At 38.2% G+C, this 11,865-nt stretch overlaps 1 protein-coding gene across 1 annotated transcript in view; it reads left to right on the top strand.

Annotated features, from left to right (window-relative positions):
- The window catches only part of NAA35 (N(alpha)-acetyltransferase 35, NatC auxiliary subunit), a 47,434-nt gene that overhangs the window by 33,631 nt on the left and 1,938 nt on the right, over positions 1–11,865 (top strand). Inside the window, exons 14-21 of the mRNA XM_005868263.2 lie at positions 1,652–1,718; positions 3,667–3,765; positions 4,587–4,765; positions 6,232–6,368; positions 7,376–7,443; positions 8,298–8,438; positions 8,833–8,955; positions 11,551–11,631. Coding sequence (XP_005868325.2) covers positions 1,652–1,718; positions 3,667–3,765; positions 4,587–4,765; positions 6,232–6,368; positions 7,376–7,443; positions 8,298–8,438; positions 8,833–8,955; positions 11,551–11,631 — 895 coding nt within the window. The remainder of the gene's footprint in view (positions 1–1,651; positions 1,719–3,666; positions 3,766–4,586; positions 4,766–6,231; positions 6,369–7,375; positions 7,444–8,297; positions 8,439–8,832; positions 8,956–11,550; positions 11,632–11,865) is intronic.

Raw genomic sequence — 11,865 nt, 5'->3', positions numbered from 1 at the left:
TATAGCTGTCACTGGAGCTGAGAGCCGGCTCCAGCTCTAAGGCCTCTGCTGCTGAAAGGTATCTGGGATTTATTTACCTTCTGTAATTTAAACACTGTTGCAGCTCCAGCTCTGAGGCCTCCGCTGCTGAAAGCAGGTATCTGGGTTTTGTTTAGCTTCTATAATTGCAACATTGTTGCATCCGGAGCTCAGAGCTGGGCTGCGGCAGGTGGGGAACCTTGGCTTCCTCCATCACTGAAGCAAGCAAGCCTCCTGTTCGCTTCAGCTGCCTGGCTGTCGGCCGCCATCTTGGTTGGCAGTTAATTTACATATCGCCCTGATTAGCCGATTGGAAGCGTGTTGGAGGTACAGTTAATTACCATGTTTGTCTATTATTAGATAGGATAGATAACAGTTAGTGGTTCAGCAACCAATTTCTTGGATAAATCATGCCACATCTCACTTAGAACTTTCTAGTAGCTTTCTTTCTTAGCTTGGATTCCCCAGAAGCAGACCCTGAGACAAGGATTCATGTAAATGTAATTATAAAGTGTTCCCAGGAAAACCCAGTAGATTTTTGGGCAAGTGGGACATGAAAAGAAAGAAAGCCTACACACAAACGTGTGCTCCATGGAGAGTAATTCCTCTGGTTCAGTCCTGTCGGGGAGTTCTGGAGACAGTGTGGGTGACCCCTCAGAGTTGTCCTACTCAGGCAAGGGAACTTGAGAATTTACCCAGACACCTCTCATTTAAGGACTGCTTCTTAACTGGGAGGAAATAAATTCCTAAGCATCCTTGGTGCTGGTTAATATTCATCACTTCATTCACAGTAAAAGCCACAGTCTATAACTGAGCCTTCGAGGCCCCATATGCTCTGATCTAGACCCCTGATAATGCCTCTCTGACCTCATCTCTTACTTCCCTCCCTGCACCTCCATTCCTTCAGCCACACTGGTTTCCTTACTCCTCCTGGAACATACACGTTCTCTCATGGTCTTTACACAGGGATGGGAGTGGAGAACATTTTCCTCAAAAATTCCCAAGGCTGGCCTGGCCCCCTCACTACCTTGAGGTCCATTCAGTATCACTTCAGTGAGGGCTACCCTGATCCGTCTATTTAAAAAGTCAGCTTCCCAGCCGGTGTGGCACAGTAGTTGAACATCGATTCATGAACCAGGAGATCACGGTTCAATTCCTGGTTATGGCACATGCTCGGGTTGTGGGCTCGATCCCCAGTGAGAGGCATGCAGGAAGCAACCGATTGATGATTCTCTTTTTCTATCTCTCTCTCCCTCTCCCTTTCTCTCAGTGAAATCAATAAAAACATACATTTTTTAAAAAGTGTCATCCTTCTCTTCTTTGCCCCCCAAGGCCTAATACTCCATTTCTTTCTCTCATTATTTTATGTGCCATCTTGAGCTAAGGAGAAAGGGAGGTAGAGCTTTGGGACTTCACAGAGGAGGAAGGCAATTCACATGGAGATGGAAAAGCAAATGTTTGATAGGTGTTTTGGTGGGCCATCTTTATCAACAGGACACAGAAAGGGCTTTGATTGAACAGACCTTGCCAGGTTCCTCCCTGTCTGCCACACCTAGTTCCTATTAAACTATAGTTATCTCTGATGGTAGTTCCCAAATAGTTTGAGTTTCATGATATGGATATTATCTTACAGGTGCTGCCTATATAATAATCACCAGGCTAAGGATTGTATTGATTCCTTTGTTACTCACTGTGTTCGGGTAAGAACTACAGTTTGGAACGTTGTGATGGATACTTTAAAAATTGTGGGGTGTAATTCCTTTAGTAGCATTAATTTGTGCTATTTTTCCATCCAATATTTCTTATTCATATTCACTACATAGAAAGTTTCTATCTCTTCTTATGCTTGAGTTGATAGCATCATAACCTGTTGTGTTCCTGGCAGGTTATCAGGTACAGAGGCACTTTTGATGCCCTCTTACTACTACCCTCAGGAACCACAGAAATGGGTTATTACCCCCATCTGGGAAAACAGCAGTCCACATTGTTTTTTGGTGTGTTTTTTAAGTAGACAAAAAATCTTTACTTATTTTTGACCTTATAAACTAGGCATATTTGTAACATCCCCAGGCACATATCCTCATACTATCTTAATGAACAGGATTATAGTAAAATTATTCATTTAGATGAGGTCAGAAACTTCTTTCAAATCTCAAAGAATTAGGAAAACTTACAACTCTTGTGGTGGATTAAGTTTATTATAAGCCATTCTTATTTAATTACAATCTCTTTATAGAGAGCTCTTTTTAGTAATTCCAATTACTAAACCACACACACACGCACATATACATATATGAAGACAGCATGGTATGGTCAAAAGAGACCAGATTTCATTTTTATTACTAATATTTTGTCATTATCAGGGAGATCACTTTACTTTTCTATAAATTTCCCAATTTTTAAAATGTGCAATGTTAATTCTGCCTCTATACCTCTTAAGAGGATAGACTAGTTAGTGATCAAATGAGATAATCTGTCAAAGTATACCATATTAAAATAATATTATACTTGAATCTTATGATTCATACTTCTTAAATCAGAGCATCCTACTGTTCATGTCTGTTGCCCAATTAGTGAAATGTTACAGTATTTTATATGAGAACTAGAGGCCCAGTGCATGAATTCATGCACAGGTGGGGTCCGGCTGGCCCAGGCCAATCAGGCTGGGCTGGCTGGGGAAGGGGACATGGGAGGTTGGCTGCTGGCCGGCCCCAACCCCAATCGGGGAGGGGGAGCTGTCCAGGGTGAGGGGCCACGGGCCGTTGGCCAGCTGGCCCTACCCCCCAGTCGAACTCCTGGTCGAGGGGACAATTTGCATATTAGGCTTTTATTATATAGGACTAGAGGCCCGGTGCATGACATTCATGCACTGGGGTGGGGGGGGTCTCTCAGCCTGGCCTGCGCCCTCTTCAGAGGGGGGGGGGGGGTCTCTCAGCCTGGCCTGTGCCCTCTTCAGATTGGGCCTAAGCCAGCAGACGGACATCCCCCGAGGGATCCTTAACACTGCCGCAGAAGCGAGAGAGGCTCCCACTGCCGCCGCTGCGCTCACTAGCCGCGAGCCTGGCTTCTGGCTGAGTGGTGCTCCCCCTGTGGGAGCACAATGACCACCAGGGGGCAACTCCCGCATTGAGTGTCTGCCCCCTGGTGGTCAGTGCGCATCATAGTGACCGGTCATTCCGTGGTTTGGTCAGTTTGCATATTAGCTTTTTATTATATAGGCTACTGTATAGATTAGGAACGGAACAACTTAGAGTTTATAGTTATTAGCCATTACCAAGTATTATAATTATTAGGCATTCTGGTATATTTAAAGCAGCACAGATGTGTCAGCCTTGAACAGTGCCTTTTGCCTTGAAATAAGCACAAAAGAAACCCCTCTTTAAATTGTGGGATGATATCTGAAGATTAAAGAAAGATATTTTTGTCATATGCAAACAAGTTTCATAAATAGCCACTTTCTTCTAGCTATTGATAAATCCTGGTGTTGAGTTCCTCAAAAACACCTGTGTAAAAATACACATAGGCATGATTCTTATATGCACAGTATTTTTTTTCTCCTTAAACCGGATTTTGGAAACTTAGAATGTTAATTTTCTATATTATCAGGAAATTTCATATTGACGGTTAACAAATTTTAATGTGTTGCAGCCTTTCTGTAGTCTTATTCAGATCCATGGGCATAATAGGGCTCGACAAAGAGACAAGCTCGGTCATATTCTTGAGGAATTTGCTACCTTGCAGGATGAGGTAAGAGCCAACAAGTAACCCTTCCTTCTAAAACTCAGCAATTCATATGACTTGAACAAACTTTTAAAACAATTCTTTGGAACAGTATTTTGACTATTTAATTTTTCACTATGGTGAATTCTCTTTTCACTTACAATGTAACAGTTTCATATACCAAAGTAAGAGTTTGCAAAAAGTAACAGAACAAGCCCAGGCCACAGTGACTCAGTGGTTGAGCATCCACTTATGCAGGAGGTCATGGTTCAATTCCTGGTCAGGGCATATATATGCCTGGGTTGCAGGCTTGATCCCCAATAGGGGATGTGCAGGAGGCAGCCAATCAGTGATTCTCTCTCATCAGTGATGTTTCTGTCTCTTTCTCTTCCTCTCTGAAATCAAAAAGATATTTATATGTTTTTTAAAAGAAACAGAACAATAATTAAAACTGAATTATTTGGTAATCAGGATAAGCTATAAAATATATGTATAACTATAATTTTATAGCAAGTTCACATTAACATAAAAATGTATTACATATTAACCTTAGAGTAAATTTGTGAGCAGCAGCAATATTAATTGAAAATATAACTAAAGACCTGAAATCAATTACTTTTATTTTTGGCCTATTGGATGACTTTTTAGCTTAAAGGACTATTTAGCTAAATGTTATCCATTGTGAAATGAAAAGTTTGGATATAAACTTAACCAAAACTACTTTTGTAAGTATGAGTTCTTTTAGTGGCAAGATTTTCATTTTCTACTCATGCTATTTTTAGCTGTTTGTTTTAAATTCTTTCTTTACTTAAAAAGAAAGTAAATATTACGATATTTTATTCTGATAGGCAGAGAAGGTTGATGCAGCTCTTCACACCATGCTGTTGAAACAGGAACCCCAAAGGCAACATTTGGCCTGTTTAGGTACCTGGGTCCTTTACCATAACCTCAGAATTATGATACAGTATCTTCTCAGTGGCTTTGAATTGGAGCTCTACAGCATGCACGAGTACTACTACATATATTGGTAAGTGGGTGGGATAGGAAAGATCTGAGAGAGCATCTGTAGAATATAATTTTAGGGTACTTTTTTCATTTGTGTATTTTAATTTTAGCTGTGGGACAATTGGAAGAGCTCTTACCTATTTCTAAGTGAAAAAAAAATACACATTTTGGCCTAATTTCAGTGATGCTGGTTGCTACTGGCTATGTATTATACTTATCGGAATTAAAGTTCAAAATTTGAACCAGATCATTCTTCTGTGAAGAAATCAAGGCTGAGATTATCATTTGCAAACTGCATCCCTGAGGACTTGTTTCAGGTGGTTTAAAGAAGCTGATGAGAGATGATCCTCAACAGAGTAGTTCTCTGCTTTCACTTAGAGATAACAAAAGCTAGTAAGAGAATGCTTGAGAATATTTTAGGCATGGAAAAACTGTCATAGAATAAAATGAATTTCAGCCAGGGACAAAGTCACTCCTTGTTTATCCCAGCTTGGCTTTTGGTCTGTGCCCATGCCTGGTTCATGTTCTGGACACATGGGGGGCGGGAAAAAGAGAGAAAATTGTGAGCCAATGAATTGAGTCATCTTAAATCTTTTTCTTAGTCTGGCAAATTGTGTGGTAATTTTTAAATAATAATAATCTATTATTGCTCATCACAAACAACTAAGTTTAGTATATTAAATCTTAATATAGTTCATCTTTTTAACTCATTCAGATTATTTTATTTGTAGTTAAGATACTGTATATTCCTTGGAGTAACTCTATGAAGGAATGAAAGTAATTCTCTTCCATGCAGTTGACATAGTTTTTTTTATCATGGCGCTAAGGGTTCTTTAACAGAAAACTCTTGACTATGAAAATTAAATTTGAGCATCAACTATAGTGATATGAGAAAAATATTATTTAGTATATTCTCCAACATTTCAATAGATAACTCTTACCAAAAGGTCTTGGTATAGATACTTGGCTTATATTTTGTTAACTCATAGACAAGACGGTTTATAGGAGAAAATGCTCAAGCTCTTAGTGGTTTGAGGTAGCTGATTAGAAGCTTTTGTGCTCTTGGCTTGGACTTATTGCTTTCTTTTGTAATTAACGGGGGGAGAAAATTTAATAGGTTGAGGTGAACGTGTCCTGATACAGTAAAACCAATGTAATGGGCATTCATTCGATTTACATATACACATCATTATCAAGAAATCTTTTGTAAAGTTGTAAAACGCATGTTGTTGTAGGAAATTAAAGAAATTTTCCAGTATTGTGTGGCAACATAGATGGCTACAAGAAACGGAAAGTTAATTACTTGTAATGCTGATTTCTAATCTAATTGATCTGACCTAAGATCTATCAATTATCTAATTGGATAACCTATTTTTAAAAGACTTTTTTAGCATTATGAAAAATATCTCTTTATCAGTATTAATACATGTGTTGATAAAGCTATCTCATTTAGACACCCACTGTTAACTAACATTTTTATTCTATAAGGTATCTGTCTGAATTCCTTTATGCATGGTTGATGTCGACATTAAGTCGTGCTGATGGCTCTCAAATGGCAGAGGAACGGATAATGGAAGAGCAGCAGAAGGGCCGTAGCAGTAAAAAGACAAAGAAAAAGAAGAAAGGTGCCGTGGATTATTTTTAAACTTAAGAAATAAATAATATTGGAGACACTTCTGTCCCTTGTAATGGGTGAATTAGTCATAATATTTTAATTCTCATCTTCTCTTCAGAAGTATAAGAAAAAGCGTCCCAATATTAGTGATACAAGGCTTTTTGGTTCCTTTCTTTGCAATTCCATGTGTCAGAGGACCTTAGGAAAAGAAGTAGCACATAAACCATGCAAGCAATTTAGTTAAGGCACAAGACAGCAGGTCTCTGATCTTTGGACAGAAGGCTGGCAGCTCAGGAGAGAGGCAGATCTGGAGCTGTGCTCTTAGAGTCAGCACAGGATAACTAGCACCTTGGCACACCACTCAGGGACCATGAGGAGAAAGAAGTGTTTCAAAGGGACTGTCTCATTAGTCACTAGTGACTCGTGGAAGGGTACAGATATTGCTGCAATCATTACAAAATATTTCTTTATATTTCCATCAGATTTTAACAGTTTGGGTGGGCTATTAAATGACAGTTCATGGGTTTCTTCTTTAAGAAGTCTCAACTATGTGTGGTGCCAGGTGGGTACTGGAAATATGGGGAGAACTCTGTAAAGTATATGATTGTCTAACCACTATGCTATACACAGGCAACTAATACAACATAACTTTGAACATAAACTGTAATTGAAAAATAAAAATTAAAAAAGAAACATCATTTATCACAGCATTTGGGACTAAACATACCATATTACATATAAAAAAACACGTTAAATCTCTATCTGACAAATTCAGAAGTTAAAATTACTTTAGAATTCTTTGGTATTAACCATTCAAGGAACATAATTTTTATTTAGTCTTTAAGTTATATTTTATTATTTGTAGTTTTGGACCATAAAATAAAATGTAGCCTGTAGGAACAAACTATTCAAAATTTTAATTTAGTAAACATGGAAGATTTTTCAAAAATTAGATTTTCTTCTGCAGTAATGCAAGAGGAAGGTGAAGAGTACAGGTGATTTTCCTTCTAATTACAGTTCGCCCTTTGAGCCGAGAAATCACAATGAGCCAGGCCTATCAGAACATGTGTGCTGGAATGTTTAAGGTAAGTTGTTGAAAATAGAATTCTTTTTGCTTTTCAACTACACTGCTATCATGTAGGTTAGTTAAAATTGACTCTGTGATTTTTTCCAGGTTCTAATTTCACCTATGTTAAACATCTGCTTGAAACCTTTTTTCCAAGTCTAGTTGTTTTCATTGAGTTGTTTACCAAATATTTGAGCCCATGTTATGCCAGATATCTTGTACTGAATACCTTGCAGAATACCAAGTCTAATCAGATGTGATCCTTGTCTCAGGTGCCTTATTAATGACAGGCCAGGTGACGTGTGTGACACAGATAATCAGAGAAGGAAGAGTTTACTTCTGATTGATGATCAGCAAAGGTTTCTTGAAAGAGATGGGGTTTGGATCTTCTAGGGGTGTATTAGGAAAGGGGCGGGCTCCACAATGAATGGCTTAAGCAAACGCAGGCATTTTCAAGGAGGTGGAGTGAGTACTGAGTCCTAACTTTATTGGTAACACATTAAAATATATAGAACATGGACTCCTTTTCTTATAAAAATTTATATGCCTACATGTTTCTTCAGAAATTTTTACTTGAAGCTTCCAAAGCTATTGTAAACCATGAAGCATGGGAAAATAATGTGCATATGGTATAATTTCACTGGGAAAAATAGTAATATCAACACTAGGCCTTGAAAACCTTTTCTATTAAAGATGACACGTGACATAAAAGTAAACACTAAAGCCAGTTTTTCTCTTCCTATTTCTGATTTCTGAGCCTTAAGTTGTTTTAGATATCTGTAAATAGTTGTTTCTTGTTTTCTATTCTGAATTAATGAGAATGTTTACTTTTTCATATTGATATATATTTCCTCATTCTCTTTTTTCCTGTAGACCATGGTAGCATTTGACATGGATGGCAAAGTACGAAAACCCAAGTTTGAGCTTGATAGTGAACAAGTTCGATATGAGCACAGATTTGCTCCATTCAACAGCGTAATGACACCACCCCCAGTACACTATCTGCAGTTCAAGGTGAACCTGCTCACTAAAGTCACTAAAATATTTAGTCTTAGGTCTTCTTAGAGATGTTTGTACCTAGCCACTTCGTTAAAATACTAAAATCAGACTGTTGTTGGACTAATGGGACAGAGTAAGAAAATGGCAATTTAAATAGTGTCAAAATTATTTGGCTTTTTTGGGATACTATTATCATGTTTAACATTTATTTAAGAATGAGAATAATATGAGGCAGTATTTGAAGGTTGAGAATTTAATATTACCTAGGAAAAAATAGGGACATGCTGAGTGTTTGCTTAGGTGTCTATATAGGAATGGATAGTCGATGTAGAATTCTTTAATTTAAAAAGGTTTTTTTTAGAGTTGTTCATATTAAACATGTTTTGAATAATAGTGTTTCCCCCTTTAGGAAATGTCTGACCTCAATAAATACAGCCCTCCCCCCCAGTCTCCAGAACTGTACGTGGCAGCTAGCAAGCACTTCCAGCAGGCCAAAATGATCCTGGAGAACCTCCCGAACCCCGACCACGAGGTAAGGCTCAGTCTCTGACTCTACAGGGAAAGACTGGTTGGGAGTACAAATCTTACCACTGAACAACAGTTTAAGTGTAAAAGTGAACTTCATGGTATTCATAAATGAAGCCTGTCATGTTTCTGCCCTGGATTTCAAATGGCTTTCTTAACCTAACCTTGTCAGACTTAAAATTATTTGATGAGAGGTGATGTAAATACCTCCTATGGGTAAATTTAGAAATCAATGCAAGGAGAAATTATGAGTTAGAGCTGTGAAGAAGAGAAATAAGATCTGGCTTGTTAGAAATGTTAATGTTTAAAATATTTTAACCTATAGTTTACTATATTCAAATATAATCACATAAATCTTAAATCTGAAAAATGATCTGGTTAGTTATCACAGGAAGTGAAAACCACCTTATCCCCTTGACCATATAAAATAAAGACTATTGTTTTTGATGACTTTATTTTAAAATACCATTTTACAGAGCTTGTACATATTAAGTTTCAGGTTTTCATAATTTTCACAATTTGCTGTATACCTACTTTTATTGAAATGCATTTCTTCTGTAAAATGAGTTACCTGTATCATACACCATTTGCGGGGAGTATATCTCGGTACAACCTCCATGGAAGGGTAGCTCAGCAGTTCTACTTCTTAGGGTTTTTCTACAGATACATGTGCACATGTGGAAAGTAAGGGAAGTGACAAATATACAAGAGTATTCATCACAGCAGGATTTCTAATAGCAAGAAAATGAAGGAAGTAGTGTTCTTCAACAGGGGACTGTAAAATAACTTAAGACACGTCATACCATGAAATACTATGCAGCTTTTGAAAGGACAAGGAAGACCTTTATGCACTGTAATGGAACATTTTTTAGAATACAAGAAGTTTAAAAGGCAAGGTAGTAAACTATATAGTATGTTGCCATTTCAGTCAAAAGGGGCAAGTATTATATAATATATATAATACTTCTGGAAAGATAATAGAAATTAGAATAACAGTGTGTGCTTCTTGAGAGGGAGTGTCAGGGAACAGGGATGGAAAGGAGACACCTTTTTTTTTAATCACATACTAGTATAATGATGTAATAAAAAAGGGGGGGGAAGTATAAAAATTAGAGGAAGGTACCTATAATAAAAAAACAGCCTATTTCTTTTACTAGTAGTGGACTTCACTTATTCAAGTATTTCCTTAGTGCCTCCTATGCCTCCGGCACTGTGGTAGATTCCAACAGTGAAAAAGGGGCAAAAATCCCAGCCCTCCTGTGTTGAGGAGAGTGGTGGGTTGCAGACAATAAGTAAATAAATGAAAAGATAAGTAAAATAGTATATTAGATCATAAGTATTATGAAGAAAAAATCAAGCTAGGAATGGGATAGTGACTGCTACAGGAGATAAGAGGAAGAGGAGGTGAGGCATTTTTTAATAAGGTGGTCTTTGAGCAAATCCTGGAAGGTGAAGCAGCAAATCATGTGGCCAGGTAGGGATGGAGCCTTCTAAGCAGTGGGATCCGCGTGTGTAAAGGTGTGATGAGGCAGGAGTGTGCCTGGAGTATTTAAAGAACAGCCAAGGACTGATGTTCTTCAAGGGGCAAACAAGGGGTGAGTTGTTAGAGGGTTTCAAACAGAGGAGTGACCAGATCTGTGTTCAAAGGATCATTGTGGTCACTTGGCTGAAAATAGACTGTAGTGGGACCAGCAGAAGCAGGGGAGCCAGGTAGTAGGCCACAGCAGTATCCCGGGTGAGAGTTGGTAGTGACAGTGGAGGTGATCAGAAGTGATCGCGTTCTCTATGTATTTTAAGGTCAAGCCTGCAGAGTTGGTTGATGGGTTGGATATGGAGTCAAGGATGACTCCAAGGTTTTTGGCCTGAAAACCTGATGGATGGAGTTATATGAGGAAGATGCAGGTGGAGCAGGCGGGGAGGCAGAGCTGGGAGTTGAGCTGTTTTGGACACCCCACCTAAATGGAGCTGTCATCAGGGCAGGTGGCTGTGTGATCTGGAGCTGAGGAGGAGTGTTTCTTAAAGTTATAGTGAAGTGTGTTTCCTGAGGGGTCAGCAAGATGATGACGGAACTTTTTCCTTCAAGTTGCAGTGACGCTTTTTAGACAGTGATAGAAATAACAGTTAACACTTACAGGATACTTACTACCTGTGAGGCCTGGTTCTCAGGTCATAATATAAATGAACTCATTTAATCTTTACAACAGATCCTGGTGGGATAGGGAAAATTATCCCCATTTTTACAGGTAAAGAAACTGAGGAAGAGAGGTTAGAGACCTTGCCAGAGATTTCATAGCTAGTAAGTGGCAAAGCTAGAATTTGTAAGCAGACAGCCTAACTCGAGTCCATGGCCCCCTCCATGGTGTTGTCTTTGCAGCTCAATGTTCTTTTGTTTTCATAAGAGCAAGCTACGGTAGCCCTTTGATGTTTTCAGAGTTGACTAAAATAGGATTCTGTGTTACTAAAAGAAATCTATTTTTAAATTGCCTATATTTAATAAAGTATCAACAATTAAATGTGCAAAGTTCCTATTAGTATCTATAATATTAAGACATTTTGATTGTAAATTTCATGTTTTGATAGCTTAATGTTGCTCATTGTTTAGGTCAATAGAATTTTAAAGGTTGCCAAACCCAATTTTGTGGTTATGAAGTTACTGGCAGGAGGACACAAAAAGGAATCTAAGGTAAGTTAAGTACATTGTGGGGAAAATAAATGGTCCTAAATTATCATAGAACTTCACTTTTTTCAATAAGGTGTTTCATTCCAAAAAAATTAAGCACTCAAAAGGATCAGAAGCTGGAAAAAGAAAATAGACTAGAGCTTGCCCTTTTGACTTGAAAGGTTCTGTTAACTTAAAATTTCAAAAGTCTGCCTTTTCATTCCCCTATTCCCACTCTGCAAATTTACTGGATGACTT

This window comes from Myotis brandtii, unplaced genomic scaffold (genome assembly GCF_000412655.1).
Source record: "Myotis brandtii unplaced genomic scaffold, ASM41265v1 scaffold266, whole genome shotgun sequence".
Taxonomy (NCBI): domain Eukaryota; kingdom Metazoa; phylum Chordata; class Mammalia; order Chiroptera; family Vespertilionidae; genus Myotis; species Myotis brandtii.
Note: the sequence above shows the minus strand (reverse complement) of the source record. Positions and strands in the feature narration are given on the sequence as shown.